At 59.4% G+C, this 17,818-nt stretch overlaps 3 protein-coding genes across 3 annotated transcripts in view; 1 reads left to right on the top strand and 2 right to left on the bottom strand.

Annotated features, from left to right (window-relative positions):
- Positions 1 to 1,222, bottom strand: part of VOLCADRAFT_94555 (uncharacterized protein) — a gene marked incomplete at both ends in the record, with an annotated part of 10,905 nt that extends 9,683 nt beyond the window's left edge. The window contains 4 exons of the mRNA XM_002953708.1: positions 8 to 172; positions 257 to 301; positions 725 to 1,007; positions 1,179 to 1,222. Coding sequence (XP_002953754.1) covers positions 8 to 172; positions 257 to 301; positions 725 to 1,007; positions 1,179 to 1,222 — 537 coding nt within the window. The remainder of the gene's footprint in view (positions 1 to 7; positions 173 to 256; positions 302 to 724; positions 1,008 to 1,178) is intronic.
- A 114-nt stretch (positions 1,223 to 1,336) lies between these two features.
- Positions 1,337 to 9,162, bottom strand: VOLCADRAFT_118467 (uncharacterized protein; the record flags this gene model as incomplete). The annotated part of the gene is made up of 14 exons (XM_002953707.1): positions 1,337 to 1,494; positions 1,911 to 1,986; positions 2,636 to 2,811; positions 3,182 to 3,434; positions 3,769 to 4,041; positions 4,514 to 4,726; positions 4,920 to 4,973; positions 5,793 to 5,905; positions 6,815 to 6,977; positions 7,035 to 7,103; positions 7,596 to 7,697; positions 7,960 to 8,034; positions 8,412 to 8,540; positions 8,983 to 9,162. Coding segments are annotated over 14 exons (2,034 nt in total), but the record flags the coding sequence as incomplete, so codon positions are not given.
- Positions 9,163 to 12,132: 2,970 nt separating this feature from the next.
- On the top strand, positions 12,133 to 17,611 carry dnj43 (molecular chaperone; the record flags this gene model as incomplete). Its single annotated transcript, XM_002953778.1, has 12 exons — positions 12,133 to 12,303; positions 12,729 to 12,764; positions 13,169 to 13,272; positions 13,626 to 13,728; positions 13,861 to 13,945; positions 14,296 to 14,428; positions 14,770 to 14,956; positions 15,210 to 15,340; positions 15,442 to 15,746; positions 16,047 to 16,180; positions 16,418 to 16,486; positions 17,585 to 17,611. Coding segments are annotated over 12 exons (1,485 nt in total), but the record flags the coding sequence as incomplete, so codon positions are not given.
- Positions 17,612 to 17,818: the final 207 nt, after the last annotated feature.

The raw sequence follows: 17,818 nt of genomic DNA, 5'->3' as shown, positions 1-17,818 counted from the left end.
CACGCACCTGCGTCCTGAGGGATACCAGGAACGCCACCAAGTCAGATGCGGAGGACGAGGCGGAGGCGGAGGCCCCTCCACCCCCGGCCGCTTCCGCTCCTCCTCCCCCTCCTCCCCCTCCCCCTGCGGCTGTCGCTCGCCCGCCCGGCAGCGCACCCGGCAGTGCATTGGGCTGCGGAGCAAACCCCACCGGCTCCCTGAGCAGCAGCGCGTCCCCCTCCGCCGCCATCCCCATGCACACATCCGTGCGACTGACAAGCCGAGTGGAGGGACAACCCACGGAAAGCGCTCGGACCTCGTGCTGCAGGGGAGGGAGTTGCGGCTTAGTGAAAATGTGTGTGTGAGAGAGAGAGAAGGGGGGGTAGTTGTCGGGTTGAGGAGTGAAGGTGCGAGCGGGGGTGGGGGTCGGGATGCGGGATTGGTTCTCAACCGAGGTGAGGCTGGGAACGTGCGAGAGTGTGTGCGTGCGAATGAGCACACGAAATAAGCTCCGGAGGACAAACGACAACGGACAAACGGACAACGAATGTGAGCGCAGATTCTGGCCCCTACGCCGCCAATGCTCTGCCCGTGCTGAACTGCCCGTGCTCAAGTCATACGACCCCCGCCTCCAGGCAAGACCCGGCAAGGTTGACGTCCCGTAGGGATACGCCCTGCAGCTGACCCTCGCACCCCCACCTTCAAGACCTTCAGCACCGAGCGAAATCACATCATATTGACCCACCAGGAAGGCCGCCAACATGCGGGCCAGTATGCGCTCAGCCATAGCCAGGAACGCGGATGCGAAGGGCGGCAGTGCGGCCGCAGCCGCCATCAGCTCCCGCAACACGCCCTCAATAAACCGCGCAATGGGGACCACAGAACGCGAGGAAATCGCGGACGTGGGGGAGCTGCTGGCGCTGGTGCCGCCGCCGGTGCCCGTCGCCAAGGTCGCCGCCGACGCAGCGGCGGCGCTGAAGCCGACCTGGGCCCGGAAGGCCTCGGCATCCTCCAGCGCTGCCGTACAACTGCGGACGTGGAAAGCGCAGCCGGGAAGTTGTCCAACAGATCAGTCAGCAGGTCTACCTCCACCTCCACCTACCTCCACCTACCTCCACCTACCTCCACCCATCCACCCTCTAATCTCCGCTCCACCCCCCCCCAAGCCCCGGAACCAGTCCCCGACCCCACCCGCCCACCTCCCCCGCAGCTCCACCCAGATTTTCGGCAGTAGCTGCTCCATCACCACCTCGTCCAGGTAGTGCTGTAGCCAGCTGGATACAAGGGGAGGGCCTGACGGCGGGGATGATATGTGGAGCAACGTGGACGAGGGAGAGGAGAAGGAGGGGCCGCTGACGGGGGCAGCAGTGGCAGTAGCAGTAGCTGCGGGGGCGTTGCTGCCACCCGCCTGCTGTAGGTCTGTTGGCAGTCGTAGCAGGTCCTCAGCTCGACTGATCAGTTTCAGCACGGGCAGGTACAGGTCCACGAGGAGGTGGAGGCTGGTGGGGCCCTCGCCTGGGTCGGGGGGTAGCACACATGTACGTGTGGGACACAGGCGTGGAGGCGCGGAGGGGTACGACGAAGCATAGTCGATTGACGCGAAGCGAAAAAGGGGAAAGGAGGGGAGGGGGAGGAGCGGATCTTCCTCAGGAGGCCAGTGAAGGTGAGGGGGGAAAGACGAACCACGAACAAGTGAAGCTGGAGAACAGCTGAAGATAAAAAGGGGGGAGAGGGCTTGGCAGCTGGTTGACGGACGGCGCAGGGCAGGGCAGGGCGTAAGGGGCTCCAGTACGCATTTCATGTCCCCTAGAAGGGGGACTTAACAGGGATGCAAGATGATGCTGGGTGAGGTGGAAAAGAGGGGCGCGGGAAACCCGCCGCGTCCCCCCTTTCCGCATATCCCAGATCACCCCAGAGCGGTTCAGACGCACCTAGCGCTCGCTGTAGAAGTGAAGCATAGCCTCCCGGGTCATTGCCGCGCACCCGCAAGGCCGCCAACGCGCCCAGCTGCAGTCCTCCGCAATGCAGCAGGGACAGCCCGGAGAAGCCAAAGGGGAGTCAAAGGGGAGTCAAAGGGGAGTCAAAGGGGAGTCAAAGGGGAGTCAAAGGGAAGTCAAAGGGAAGTCAAAGGGGAGTCAAAGGGGAGTCAAAGGGGAGTCAAAGGGGAGCCAAAGGGGAGTCAAAGGGGAGTCAAAGGGGAGTCAAAGGGGAGTCAAAGGAGAGTCAAAGGGGAGTCAAAGGGGAGTCAAAGGGAAGTCAAAGGGAAGTCAAAGGGGAGTCAAAGGGGAGTCAAAGGGGAGCCAAAGGGGAGTCAAAGGGGAGTCAAAGGGGAGTCAAAGGAGAGTCAAAGGGGAGTCAAAGGGAAGTCAAAGGGGAGTCAAAGGGGAGTCAAAGGGGAGTCAAAGGGATCTAAAAACTGCACTCAAGGGACCGAAGTAGCCGCAGAGGTTGCAACGGAAGAGGGGGAGGAAAAGAGACAAAGGCAGATCCGACGTCATGTGTAGGGGTCACCCATGTGATGCATGTAGAGCGCGCACGCGCGTGTGTGTGTGTGTGTGTGTGTGCACAAATGCGCACACAATAAGTGTGTCCGCTCCCACTTTCCCCGCCTCAAAGCTCCTCCATCTCCTCCCTACACCCCTTACACACCACTCACCTGCGCCGCGTCCCCTGTCAGACCGGGTATCGTCACATCGAAACCAAAAGTGAGCCGGCTCCCGCCCGGAGGCCGCTTGGGCCCTCCTGCGACCACTTGTTGCTGGGACTGCTGCTGGGACTGCTGCTGCTGTTGTTGCTGTTGCTGTTGTTGTTGTTGTGGCTGCGGACGGGCACCTGCGAATGATATGGTCGATATAGCCCCACAATTCATTCCCAGGCAGCGCAAGGGGGGGGGTAAAGAGCGCAAGGCCCGATGTAGCTAGATGCAGGATTCGTAAGGCTAGGCAGAAGACCGCCAGAACCTGCCGGGCTTGCATGCATGATATGCTCTCGGCGGGATCAGCAGCAGCAGCAGTCATGGCCGTGGTAACAGGAAAATCAAGAACAAACAAACAAAGTATTTCTGCTGCTCACGGCTACAGGGGGGGGAGCCATTCCGCCGAGCAGCCGTCAGCTGTCGCAGCGGCATACCCATCGATGACCAGCATCAACAATCAAACCGCAGCAAGCACGGCAAGGAGCAACAAGGGAAGGCGCGCCTTACCCTGTGCGCCGCCGCCTCCGGCTCCTCCTCCTCCTCCTCCTCCCCCTCCCCCTCCCAGCGCGCTCTCCGCCAGGTCCGCCGTCTTCTCCGCCAACGCTGCCAACTGCTCCAGGAAGTGCACCGGGTTCAGGTCCGACAGCAAAGACCACACACCGCCGCCGGTGTTTTGCTGCTCCCGGCCATGTCTCCTCGGGGGCCGTCTTCGTACGGCACCTGTTTGCAGCAGATCTGCTATCAGCTGCTGCAGCTCCTCCTGCAAGAAGGTCGAGGGCGGGGCACAGAGGGCTTCCACAGCGTGTCAAGTCCTCCTACGAAACAACCACCGGGGAGCTTAAGAGTAAAAGGGGGGAAGTAGGTCAACGAAACGAACTCCCCAGGAAGGGAGAGGGAGAGAGAGAGAGAAGGGGGCAGCAAGAAAGCGGATATCTGAAAAAGGTAACTACCGGCACCTCTGACTCCCCACGCTGCGCAACACCAACACATACATACATACATACATACATACATACATACACACACGCACACTGGGCTTACAAGACACACTCACGCACATACGTTCCCTGCCAACCCAACCCCCTCTGACGCACCTGCATCACGTCCCACATCTTCTGGTACTCCTCCTTCAAGTAAGCCGCCCGCTCCCGCGCCGTCAGCCCGCCTCCACCTCCTCCGCCTGCACCTGCATGTGGCCGCTTCTGCTTCCTCTGCTGCAGCACCAGCAGCTCCCCCCCACCATCCTCTCCTCTTCCTTCTGGCCCCCCTCCCTGGCGCGATGTGATCAGGACGTCCAAAGCGGAGCTCTGCGTGGTGGCAGGTGCGTTGGCCAGCTCCCCCAAAACATGGTGGAGCCGCCCTAGGGCCTGCGGGGGGTGGGGTTGTATGTACGCATGTACGTATGTATCTTGGGGGGGGCCCGTATGTGTGTTAGGATTGGCTGCTGTCGTACGCTGAAGCTGCCAAAAAATCCCCTGCCTGCACCTAATCGTACCAACATGCGCACCTAGGGAGTGGTGGGGTGAGAGGACTCTGGGGGTGCGTGTATCGGAAGGAAAAGAACAGTAGGGGGGAGATGTACAGCGGCGACGGTGGTGATGAGGGATTGTGGTGGTAGTGACGATGGTGATAATGGTGCAATTGAAAAATTTAGGTTACCGTGGTTTCTAACTGATGGCCGTGATAATCATTGGTAATGATAATGGTGATGGTGATGATAATGGTGATGATAATGGTGATGGTAATGATAATGGTGATGATAATGGTGATGGTGATGGTAATGATGATAATGTTGGCGGTGCACTACCCACCCACCCCACCCACTACCACTGCACGCACCTGCACGCACGTCTCCCCCACATGCGCCACCAGCCGCTGCGCCAGCACCCTCTGAGCCGGACTGAGAGGCGGACCGCCGGCACCGCCAAGACCACCTCCCACACCGCCACCGCGCGGAACTCCTCCCGCACCTCCACCACCACCACTTGCTGCTGCATGAGCTCCCGTCCGGATGGCGAATACCTCCACGCTGTGACGGATGAGCGCCCGCATCTGGGAACCCGGGCGAGTTGACCCACAAGTAAAGAGTGATGTCTGTCTGTTTGTCTGTTTGTATGCACGCATGCATGTATGTAAGTGTGATGGTGTATGGTTGAATGTAGGTTTGCAGTACATGTGTTCCCACACGCAAACAGCGCTTTGTGTGGCCGCTCATCCACCGCCTCCCGCCCACTCGCCCACCTACCTCAGGACGTGCCTTCTTGGCCACGTGCTGCTTGGCCTCCATCACCCCGCCAACCTGCGGTGGTGGTGGGCGTTGGCACCGCGGTGGCGCTTGCATGGCGGTGGTTATGTCGCATGGTGGTGGTGGTGGTGGTGGCTAGGATGGGTATATGGGTTAATGCGTTGGGAATCACACGGTGCAAAAACAAAGCAGCGAAGGGTAAAAACTGCCGACACCAAAGCACCAATCACATCCAAACCCGGGTAAGCCCCGGCTGCCTGAGTCCGACGGTGGTGCTCTGGGACAGGCAGGAAAGGGCGGGGGAAAGAGATATGCGGATGCGATCTGGGCTGTTGCAAGTGGCTGGGAAAACCTGCGGACTACGAACATTCAAAGAATGCCCTAAGGGGCTCGAGCTGCAAGAGCTGGAGCTAACTGTCCGTGTCCGTGATTAGAGCACAGCAGACAGAAATGTATATATTCATATTGCTGCCGCATATGTCGCATATTGAGAGCTGTGTGCCAGCTGTGCTCTGTTGCTTCGCAACCCCGGCGGGCCACCACACCCGGGCCCTTCCCAAGGCAAATCAAACACCCTACTCCCACACCCACACCCGCGCCCCCAAAGCCTAGCCGCCTTTGCTGAGATAGCTGGTAGAGCTGAGCCAGGGCCCGTAACATTATCCGCGAGGGCGTTATACCCCTGCAAAGCAACAGGGGTAACAGTCCGCCACTACCCACTACTAGTACTTCACTACATTCCCCACGCCCTGATCAACCCAAACCCCTCCCCCACCCCTCCCCCATCCCGACCACCGCCCCTCCACCATCCGTCCTCCACCCCGACCCCCACCCCTCCCCCACCCCGACTCCCACGCCCCCCTAAGCCCCAACCTGTGCCAGACACGCCACCAGCTCCCGCGTGGATACATGGCGCATGGCGACATCCACATCCACGGAAATATCACCACCTCCACCCCCACCTCCACCCCCAGCCCCACTGCCGCCTGTACGGGCGGCACCTCCGACTGCAAGGCCGCCCAGCGGCGCCGCCGAGGCCCCTCCCTGGCCCTGGGTCACCAGCCCGGATCCCGGCCCCGGCCCGGACAGGGCCCCGGAGCCCAGGGTTAATGCGCTGCGGAGCTCCTGGGAGGCGGAACGGCTGTTTTTCAGGGTCTCCTGCAATTTACACCGGAGGAGGGGGGGTTGTCGGGGGGTCAGACGAGCCACTGGCGGGTGTCGGGGGGGGGGGAGCGGTCAGCCTTTGGTTCATCACCTGGGGTGGTTAAGTTGGTTAGGGTTGGAATGTAAAGGTTTGCAGGGAAGGAAACATCGGGGAGCTGTCGGGTTGCGTGTAAAGACAGGCTGTAGGAGCAGCAGCAGTAGCAGCAGTGGGAGTAGCAGTAGCAGCTGCTGCAGCAGTGGCAGCAGTAGCAGCAGCAGGGGATGGAATTGGCTGCGGCGGCCGGGGAGGGCGGGAAAGGCAGCAGCATGGGGTGGGAAAGGCGGGGCAACCGCCTGTGCGACGCAAATGACCTGGTAGACAGCCCACCCAGACAACCCCCCCCCCCAGCCATTATAACCCCCTCAATTCTCTCCTGTTTTCCTGAACAGAACTCCACCCCCCTACACTTCCCTCTCCCTGGACGCCCCAGCCGCTCTTTCCCCCGCCCGTCCCTCTCCTCCCGGTTCCCGGTCTCCCTCCCGCCACCGGCTTCTTCTCCTCACCGTCACCAGCTTATACGCCGGCTCCGGACCCTTTCGTCGCCAGCTCGGTACTAGCTGCTGCCGCCCCGCCAGCTGCAGCGATCCACCGGGCCGCGCACCACCACCACCGCCACCACCGCCGCCGGGACCCCTCCGGGCCCGCGGTTCGCGCCCAGGCCCCAGCACCGCTAAGGAAGGCGCCAGCCCACCTCCCACCCCCGTGGACCTGCCTCCCGTGCCGGCACCGCCGCCGCCACCGCCTGGCAGGCCGACCGGGCCGCCTTCAGCCGCCGCGGCGGCGGCGGCGGAGGAGGAGGTAGAGGCGCGAGATCCGCTAAATATCCGCGCCGTGAGCTCGTCCATCATTTGATCCTGGATCCAGCCGGCCAGTGAGACCATATCGGATCTCAGTTTGCGCAGGGCCCCCACCCGCCGGAGCTCCTCGTGCGCGAGCAGGGTGGCGCCTTCCAGCAGACAGGACACGGCGCGGGGCCAATCCTGGCGGGATTGGGTTAGGACGGGTGGGGGTTAGTGCGGGAAAGTGGGGGGAAGCAGCGGCAGCAGCGGGAGCAGCGGCAGCAGGAGCGGCAGTAAAATGAGTCGAACAGCAATGAGGCGGCTGAGACCGGACCCGAGGGAGCTGCGAAACCCGGAAGGATGTCCCTCGGAAGCTGAACACGTGAAACGGAAGAGAGGGCAAAGGCTACGGAAAGGATGGGGAACCCTAGCTCCAAGTGCCGCCGGCGCGTACGGCAGGCACGGCGGAAATGGATCTTGGGAAACAACAGCAAGGCAATAAGGCTGTCGTCCACACACACATACATATATACATACACACAAGCATACATCTCCAGCCGTCAGGGTCGGCCCTAGACCCTACTAGCCCCTACCCCTGGCCTGGGGATCAAAATGAGAGGGCGCCGGCCGGGTGGGAATAAACACACACACACACACGCACGCACGCACATACACACGGACGGGGGGTTTTACCCGGGCTCCCAATGCCGCATCCACGCTGGTGGGTACCTCCACCACCGTGCCGATATCCGCCAGCAGCCGAAGAGACGACTCCAGGGATAGCGTCTTGCGCCACTGCGGCCACAGTGGGCGACCCGCGCACCCGCACACACAGGACATGAGTGGGTTGGTAAAGAGGGTGTACGTTATTAAGGTGTACTCTGAGATACGAGTGTGGGTATGTGTGTGTTGGTGGAGTGGGGTGGAGTGGGGTGGAGTGGAGTGCGCTTTCGGGAGGAGTCCGTGAGGCAGCAGCATCCTCTGCATCTTGTGGCGCACATTGGGGCTAGCCAGCCCCTGGCGGACCGCTCTCACTACGGGCCCCATGCTGCCTCACCTGCGAGTTGAGGTAGCGGGACTGCGCTCCGAGCTGCTTGGCTGCGTCCGCGAGAGAGCGCTTCAGAGCGTCCACCTAGAAGGAGGTGGGGGAGGGGGGAGGGGGGAAAAGACGAACCACGAGCGGCCGCGGGGGGAGGGGGGAGGGGGAAGATGAACCACAGACGAGTAAAGCTGGTGCCAGGGGAGAGACGGGAGGAAGGGGGGAGAGGGCGGGAATCCCACGGATGGATTGCCGACTGGGCGGATGGGGGTGAGGCGGGTTGACGGAAAGACGGACACAGCCCACCCACCCCAGTGGCTGTGGGAAGCGGAGACCCAGGTGGAGGGTGGGGGGATAGGCATGTCGAAGTTGAGTCGAACAGCCAGCCAGCCAGCGCAAGGTCGCCTCTCAGCTAGCTGCTTATCGAGCACCAACTGCCCCCACACGGTGCCGCGCCGCTTGCCGCGCACCTGCTCCTTGGACTCCTGGAATAGCTGCAGGATGTGGGAGTAGTTTTGGATGGAGCGCGCGAAGCCTGCATGGTAGCCCTCCACCACCACGTCAAGCTGGTGACCAAGGCGCTCAGAAGCATCGCGAAGCTGCAGGGCAAACGTTGTAAAAAGTGCGGCAGGGAGCGGAGGAGGGAAAGAAAGGAGTGAGGATTGGCGCCTGCGCGTGGATTGTAAGCTCTTGTAAGTAGCTGCGGCAAGCTGGAGCAGGTGATTGTGGGCACCAGGTTAGGGGTGGACATGTGTGGATTCAGCAAAGGAGGCAGCAGGGAAGGGGAGAATAGATACAAGAAAGGCATGGAGGGGATTAGGCTTGTATGGCTCGCACTGGTATGCTCAGCTTGGTGGATTGTGCGGTTTGTGCGGAGTGGCAGAGGGTGTACCGGCGCACAGGCATATATACAGACCCATGGGCCGCTGCCGTAGCGCCTGGAATACAAGGGGCCGATTGCTCCTGCCTGTCCCAAAACCTGGCCCAACAGACATGCAAGATGACGCATGAGCGCTGGGCTGCTCATGCGATGCTACGCACCTCCTGCGTCAAGCCCTGTGGGTCCGGCGCGCTGAAGACTTCGACCACGTGTTTTAAGGGGTGAAAAATCACCTCCCGGTAATCAGCAGGGACGGACTGAATTTCCTCGTCGACAGCTGCCCAGTCCACGAGAGCTTGCTGCCGGCTGGCGACCTCCATCTGCTCTCGTGTTCCCGCCATGCCAGCTTCTTAGGCTCCTATGCTAATTTGTGGCTAAATATGGCTCTAAGGATTCCATCTGACTCGATAACCTGGAAACTGATAGCTTGAGACTTCATTGTGCAAGCCAGGACGACGTAGTCGGGCTCCTCTTTATTGACCATTTAATAAAGTGAAAACGTATGAATTGATAAGGGCACACTTGGTCGCAGTATCATGTTCAGCAAAGTTAACACTCTGCCAGGAGTGACAGCTTCGGCTGCAATGTGCAAATGCATATGCAGTTACATTTCATCGAATAGTATCGATAAGGACATAATGTACAGCAGCTATACCTGTCAACTTCGTGCGCTACACCAGAGTGGGAAATACGGCCGTCTCTTTGACTTCATCGCAAACAATAACCGAGTTACTAGCCGGTCGTAGTCGCGCACTCATGGAAAACGTGCAAAACGAATATACATTATCCTCATCCCTGATACGTAACGAAGTGGATGAGCTTATTGTGAAACCAATCGAGAACGGCCAGAACTCCGCACCGCCGTTCTTGCCGTACACCGACGGGAGCGAAGAGCTGCGGTTTACAGTGATGTTTGGCCCCTAGGACCCAAAAATCTCAGGCCCTTGCGTCGTAACCCATCCTGCAAGATTGTGCGCAAGTAGTTGAGTAAAATAAACAGTGAAAAGCCGCTATAGGTAGTTGGGTAAGGGACGCCGCGCGGGAAGCAGGGTAAGAGAACAACAAGGGCGCAGAGTGGATCTGGTCTCAGTGGTTAACCGATTTCTCGTCCGGCTCGCTCGTGGCTCCTCATGAGCCCCCCTGCCCTGCAAAGTCGTCGAGAGCTCCGAGTCGTCCCCACGGAATGGTGGCTTTGGCTTTGGCGGTTAGTGCCTGACAGGGGTGGGGTGGCCCTGGTTGGCTAACTCCCTCTTCCTTGATCGTTTTCCTTGTTCCCCCTTCTATGTGGGCCGTATTTTGGGCATCCCTTCGGATTTGTGCAGTGCAGGCGGAGTACCTCTGGTCCATGGTGCTGTCCGAGCCGTGATGCAGTGGTCGCCCTGATACCCCTACATCCCGGCCTACATCGGCCATATACAGTATTTGGATATGGACACCACCTGTGATGGAAACACCACCTGGGAGGATCAAATATAATCTCATTCGAATCCACGGGTGCTACCGTGCCGGTATGCAAAAATCCGCTGTCGGTATGTGGTACAGAAAAGCTCTCGTCCTCAGCAGATCGTACATCGCAATCACACGTATCGCTTTCCACCACTGCTCCGCAACTCTTCATGCCGTACTTTGCATTCATCGCGTCCATGACCAGCTTAAAAAGGATAGCTTAATGTAATGTCGCTTGCTTTACATCTCTTGGCTGAGTGGTCTGCATGCCCGGGGACTTCTTTCCCTTCCCCCCTGTTTGGAGGTTATGGCGCCCCAGCCCGTCCGTTTCGTACACCAGCACCGAGCAAAAGCAGCAAGCAGCTCGAAGCCATACATCACGGCAGATGGAGCAATACGCCACTACCATACGCCACACATGTACAATGCGGAATAACGTGAGCACCAAACACGATGTTAATGCCGTTGATACAGTTAGGCATACAAGACGGCGCGTTAGCATTGAGTTGACGTTACGACCGCGTTCCATCGTGCAATCACAGCCGTTGCACCTATTCGTGGTGAACCGTCCCAAGCCCCTTCCAGATGCGCCTAACTCTCAAACCGCCTATTGCATGCTTGTTGTAAATCGTTGGCAAGGTCTTGGACATGACAAAAATGCTCGGGATTTCCTAGAAAACTGAATCGAGGCGAGCGAGCGTTAATTCGGATGTCGTCCCACCCGACAAAACGATTCCCGTGCACGTCCAACTGTTTGTTGACTTGCGGGGCCCCCGTCCCGTTTTACGCAGTCGCAGTCCCCAACCCCCCCCGCTCTCTCACGGCCAGCGCGCAATTCAATTTAGACAAACCAGTACTTGTACGCAGATGGCGCGATACGGCAGCAATTGTACCGCTTTGTACCGCGTCACCTATGACGAAGGCACCTAGGACGCATCCACAGGCGTTCGGATCGCCCGGCCACCTGCGAACCAGCCCAGAACGCATCAGACACACACGTAGTACCTCGGGCAGTGCCCTGCTATCTGGGATGAACCCGCAGCCACCCGAGCAGCTACCTCGCAAGAATACACGGCTCCAAGCGAATTCAAGACGTACCACCTCCGCTGCACCTGTCCATTCTTCGAAGCAGTTGCAGCGTCGTTGGCTGGCAAAAAACAAGGAAACCGTCTTCCGGGCACCGCTTCTAATTGAGAATTCCGGACACCTCTTCCAACAGTAGTTTTGCCCCCCAGGGCTGCAACCCCTGGGGTAGGTACGAAGTGCAGCTTTTGTAATCCTGCACGGCTGCCTTCTTGCGGTGGCGGTGACGGGACGTGCCTTCTTCTTCCTGCGTAAGCCGAGGCCAGCCGCAGCTAGATCGGGGTTACTGATCATCATTATCTTTACGGCAGCACAGGGGGCATCACGCCGCGTCCCCGGGGAGGGATGGGGTCGCATCCCCGCTGGGAATGGCCGGCGACTGCCAGCCACTATGCTGTCCTGGGGTTGGACTTCGGAGCCGGACAGGGGGAAATAAAGCGGGTGAGCAGGGTGAATACGTCATGTTACAGTGGGCATGGGTTTTAGGGTTTTAGGGTTTCAGGTGAATAAAAATACGCCGTGGCGTGGCGGCAGACTGCCCATAAGGTCTCCTCGACGGTACGGACCGAAGCCCAAGTCCCCGCAACAGGCCGAAGCCTTAAACCCCCATCATGACGTCGGGTACTGCAGCTGAACGGTGGGCCTTTCCTTGGTCCACTGCAAACCTTGCCAGCTGGCGTTCTGATACGCTCCCCCTCGCGGCAAATCCTCTGAAGAGCGTGTGCGCAACATGTGAACGCTCAGGCACGCGGCCCGCTGTCCTAAACACCGATCACCCTCAGGCGTACCGGGATGCCGCCCGACGCTGGCACCCAGACAAGGGCGGCAGCGCCGCTGCTTTTGCTCGTGTTCAGGACGCTTGGGCAGTGCTGGGCGATTCGCGCCGTCGCGCCACGTACGACGCTTGTGCGTACGACTACTTGCACCAGTACATGCACCAGGATCGCCAGAGGGTGAGCCAAGGAAGGGAAGTGAATGAGTGAACGGCTTAGAGACCCACTTCAAATGATTCTGGGTCGCCGTCAGGAAGCCGGTCCTCAGCCGTACTATGCCGTGCCGTACTATACAGCCCCTAGTGCTGCAGCTCTCGATGGAATCTTCATCGAACGAGTTGGTCACGTCCTCCTTCAATTCCATTCCTTTTCCGATTCCGCCGGCCCCTATTAACCTTTGTAACATTGGGTGGCCAGTCCTGCGGGGGTGAGGGTGCACTGCTGGCGGAGCTGCAGGCGCGGTGTGTTGCTGAAGCCGTCGCCAGCGGTGGCGCTGCGGCTGCAGCTGCCGCTGTGGTGCCCAGTTGCCAGTTGGTGGTGACCTGTGAGCTCTGCAGCCGGCCCGCCACCCGCGACTGTTCTGTGTGTGGGATGCCCTTCTGCAGCTTCTGTGCGCGCAGACAGCACTGGAGGGTGCGTGGGTGAGGGGGGCCTGGGCGGCACAGGGACGGAGGACGGAAGGGTAAAAAACATGCGAGAAAGTGTGGAGGAGGGGTAGAGTGAGTTTCCCAACATTAAGGGAAGGGTGACGTTGATCATTAGGCTGATTAAAAAACTACGCTGAAAGTCACGGAAGTTTGGGGAAATAGCCCTGTGGCGTGTGGCTTACGTGTGGCTTGTGTATGAGCCAGTGGGAAACGTGCGGGATAGGGCCGATCGGAGCGCCCAGCGGCATGGGTAGGGACATGGGTACGGGCAGCAAGTACAAGGACAGACAGCCCTAACCAGTCTCAGTTTCATTGGTTGGTAAAGCTGCGCAGTGTGCACCCCGCCGCTCTCGCTTCCCACTTGCACATTGGTCCTTTCGCCCCTTATGCACGCACAGGGCAGCCATCCGCTCCATTGGCCACTGGTGGTGACCCGTGGGTCCATGCTGGAGCGCCTGGGTCGGCGAGAGATGGAGGCTAAACGCCTGGAGGACGACCGCAGGTCGGTGCAGGATGTCGGTTTCAGGTTGACACCTACTCGCGCGATTAGGTTAGCGGGAGAACCCAGTTGGGTGTGCAGGCATCAGGCTAGAACTAGAGGGCCAGCATCCACCCGCGAGGCACTGGGGGACAAACCCAGGGAGGGATCCCGAATGGTTGGCTACGCGGTTCATGCCCCTCGCTCTCCAGCGCCCTACCTTTCTCACTATCTATACCCCCATTCATCCTCCACCTTGCCCGGCACCTCTAATCCTTCTTCTTCTTTTTCTTCTTCTACTTCTTTTCCTCTTTTGTCTTCGCCTTCGCCTCCGCTCTTTTGTCTGTCACGGCCGTTTCCTCGCCACTGTTCCCCAGATTGACCACCTCCGACCCACACCACCGCACTGAGGCCCAGCTGCGGGAGCTGAGGTCCTTCAACGAGGCGGCGGCACTGGCGGCTGCAAGACACGACCACCAGGTACATACACTCCTTGCGTGTGGTGTAGGCCACCCAACTGTGTCGTGCGTTAGCCATCGATGCCCTGTCGAAGCCGTCATGTCAAGGTCATCCCCACATCTTCAATGTGCAATTGGCGCGCGAACACGGCAGGTCCGCTACGATCCCGTCTTGGGCCGGCTGTACATGTGGACACAGACGGAGCATCACGTGGTGATGGCCTGCTACCTGCCTAACGGTGCGTTTCAATGTGTGAGGGATGGGGCGTAACTTGTGGCTGGTGTGGACTCAATGGGCTCCATGAGGCCGATGGATTCAATGATGTAACCCGCACCTTCCACGACATCGCGGATTACTCCACTTTGTACACGGGTCTCCTTTTCGGGAGCCACGATACAACCAGAACAGAACAGAACAGAACAGAACGAGCTATCTTCTGCAGTGCAAGCGGCGTCAGTGCCTTCTCTTTCTCTCTCACCCTCTCTCTTTTAGGTTCTCTACAGTATATATTCACTCGCAGCCGCCGCTCATAGCCCCGCTGCCCTGCTCTCCTCCCTTTGACGGCCCATGTGACCCTGCGGACCGCAGGGAGGCATGACCGGGCGGTTCAGGTGGAGGTGCGGAGCGGCGTGCTGCGACTGGGACCCGCCGGCGGCCTGCCTGTGGTGCATAGAGCCCTGGAAGGAGCCCTCGACCCGGAAGCGCCCTTGGAAGTTCACAGGTGCTTAGCGTTACATTGCGAAGCCGCAATGTCCCAGATTAACCTTAGCGGGAGGGAGGCAGTGCGGGTGGAAACAAGTGACCTCAGTGAACAGGAGCAGGGTAGCCTCCGCACAACCCCCGAACGTTGTGCTCCTCCATGTTTGCTGCATGTGTTAGTAGCGCTACCCACCGGGTACGGTTACGTTAGTTCAAAGGATGCAATTTTTGTGGCACGGCCGCAACAAAGTTGCATGTGCGTGTATATGTGTGTGCTTGCGTGTTTATCCTAGACAGGACGGCTGACGGGCTCTTTGCGTTTGTAGTTCTGACAAAGGCACCGCAGCTTGCGGTGGGGTGCAGCAAGCCACGCATGTCAGATGACCGGCGGGGCGCACCGATGGCGTGGGCCTGGGGCAACGGCGGATGCGCTGGCGGCGGCGGCGGCAGCGTGGCCCCCTCTTCCTGGTGGCGCCGTCTCTTTGTGGGGGACAGCGACGGTGCTCGATCTCTGCCGCCCCCTTACAAATTGACCCAGCTGTCGGACGAGGTGCGGCATTTGCGTTTTACTGTCCTTCTTCCCCTACGGCAGCTGCGACGCCCAACCCGGGATTGCGAAAGCGCATTCATGGCTCCCAATCTTACTGCCCGAGGCCTTTACCCTGGCTTGAGGGTGTTTCCTGTCCCGGTGTCTGCGGCTTCCTGCATGCATGATAGACTGGTTGGTTTGCCCGAAGTGAATCGTGAGCAGCAAAGCCTCTCTCTATATAAGCCTCTCTAAATATGCAGCACGCGGCGTCCAGGTCGTGTTGGAGATCGCGCTGCCGTGGTGGGTCCGAGCAGAGGACGTGACCGTTGATGTGGAGCCTCGCAGAATGGCTGTGGCGGTGCGCGGCGTGGGGCTGCACCTCGAACGGCACTACTGGTGGAACAGGTACGTGTGCGGGGAGGGCGGCGATGTCATTATGATACATGCGCTGCGTTGGCCACCTGCCACGCAGCTTACACCCCTATCCTGCTACCCCTCACTCGCAGCACCGAGGCTGCGCGGCGGCCCGCCACTTACCAGCCCGTAGTCCCGGAGCTCAGCAGCTGGAGCCTAAGTGACGAGGGTGGTGGCGGGGCTCCGCCGCGGGCTGCTGTGGCACCGGCGCCGAGTGCAGCAGCGGCGGCGGCGTCCAGCAGTGCAAGCCCAGCGGTGTTGCAGGCGGCACGGGTGGTGGCGGCGCCGGCGGCAGCGGCGTGCCATGAACCTGCCGCCCGTCGCCGCATGGGGCGCTGCCTGACCGTCAGTTTGGCACTTCCCGAGCTGACGGAAGAGGAGAAGTCATACAAGAAGGGTGAGCTGGCTTGGGAGCGCCACTGTGCACCATGCACTTACCGGGATTCTTTTAAAGAATGAAACCTAGCCATGCGGTGCGGTGCTGTGCTGTGCGGTGCCGCGTCGCGTCGTCCCGTGTCGTATAATCAACGAGCCGGGAGAAGAGATATGGGCAAAATACGTGGTGTTGTGTCAAGTTACAAGACCAGGCAAGATCCTGGATCCTCCATCGGACTTCGCTTCCTAAGAACAAAGCAGGTAGTCGCACGGCTTAGTAGTCGTAAAGGCACGCCTGAAACTTAAAACCTATAAACCGCAGGCATTCGGCAGGACAACCGTCAGGCGCTGCGCGGGACGTTGTACAGTGGCCCGCGGACACAGGCGCAGCAGGGCCGCGGCGTGCGATTCTTTCAGGAGGATGAGGACAGCTTCGGGCTAGAGCCTCTCTTGCAGGTACTGCAGGGTACGGAGTACGGCGGCGTGGGCCCGTCGCATCTTCCTCTTATGGATGTGGATGTGGATGTGCCGTGGGCCGTGTTTTGCCTGTCGCTCACCCGTCTGCGTGCAGGATATTCACGGGGGAGAATTAGGCCTTTGCCTCCATCTGACGCTTCTCTCTGAGACTCATATATAGCAATGTCGCAGTGCCGCCGACTTTCCCTTTCCCTGCGACTCATGGGTCTTACACAGGCGGCGATGTTCGGTGTGCGGGGCGGGGCATGGGTGGTGCCGCCGCCTTGGCGCCATGAGGAGCCGGTGGTGAGTCTACATAACTGCTACGTGCTGTAGAACCGTCTGCATAGGGATTTAAAAAGTTTACATCCCTTCACGCAAATTCTCAATACCCAGAAACGTACCCTTTTTGTGCTGCAGGTATGCCGTTGGGTAGACCAGGAGGCAGATCTTCCGCCGATAGCTCGCGCACACTTGGCCACGATGCGCTCCGCAGCAGCAGCCGTGGCCGCCGACTGCCGGGCCCTACCACCAGGGCCAGTATAGCGCAATGCTACGCGCTTAATACATGGCATGTGGAGGCATGGTGCTGCTGGGCTATCTGCCGATCATGGCGAGACCTGACCTTTCACAATACCTTGTTTACACGACTCCGCATTGTTAAGGCACGCACGCGGCGTGCTTGCGGGGTTGGCTTGACAGACAACCAACCCGGAGGACAGCTGCGCTTGCATCTGTGAGTTGTGAGTGATTGATCCATTTTTATATACTTTTTCGGCCATAACCGACTATTTTTTGGACTTCTAAGTACACCATATCCGCACAGCATCCCCGATGTCATCTTTCCCGCCTTCCGGACTATCCAAAGGAGGCTGAAAGAATATTTGACGGTTCGCTGTATGCAGCTATATACATTGACTATATTATGTAAGCTCTACGGATGAGTCCCGTCCTATCCCAATTCGTCTTATATATGTTCCAGTCGTTTCATGCACCTCGTCATGCCATCGTACGTACAATGTTCCACCACCACAACTTGCACGGTACTACACACCGGCGGGACACTTGGCGCAGAAACCCAAAGCCCGCAGGCGCCGCTCCGAATCGAAGCGAGATTCTGCCGACGTGGTGTGGCAGCAACAGCGTTAAGCATTATCCAGAAGGTCGTGCAAGTTGTCGCTCGTCACCTACTGCAATCTCGCCCAAAACATCATGTGAGCCAGGTATTCCACACAACAACATATGCAGCCATAGGTCCAGAACATCTCACACCTTAAGTCCGGCCACTTGACCTACTTCCACACTTCGCGACCATCTGTTGACCGAGTCCCTTCCCCCCCCCCACATGACCTAGCAGTCCTTACCCTTCGCTTACGTACCTTCTATCCATCCCATCCCGTGCAGGCGGTATCTCCTCCTGCCTCCTGCTAGCATTCGCATATGCCCCTAATACCGTTCCACACATACATACATACATACATACATACAGCAGCACTAGCTCTTAACTCTCTATTGGTCGCTCTTCCACACTATCACTCACTCGCACAGACACACGTGCAGACAGACAGACAGACAAATGTTCTTTGCGGCTTTCCAAACCACATTCATCTCAGCGCGCCCAGGTGCGCCTGTATGGCC

This window comes from Volvox carteri (genome assembly GCF_000143455.1).
Source record: "Volvox carteri f. nagariensis unplaced genomic scaffold VOLCAscaffold_38, whole genome shotgun sequence".
NCBI classification, from domain to species: Eukaryota; Viridiplantae; Chlorophyta; class Chlorophyceae; order Chlamydomonadales; family Volvocaceae; genus Volvox; species Volvox carteri.
This window is presented reverse-complemented; position numbering and strand designations above follow the sequence as displayed.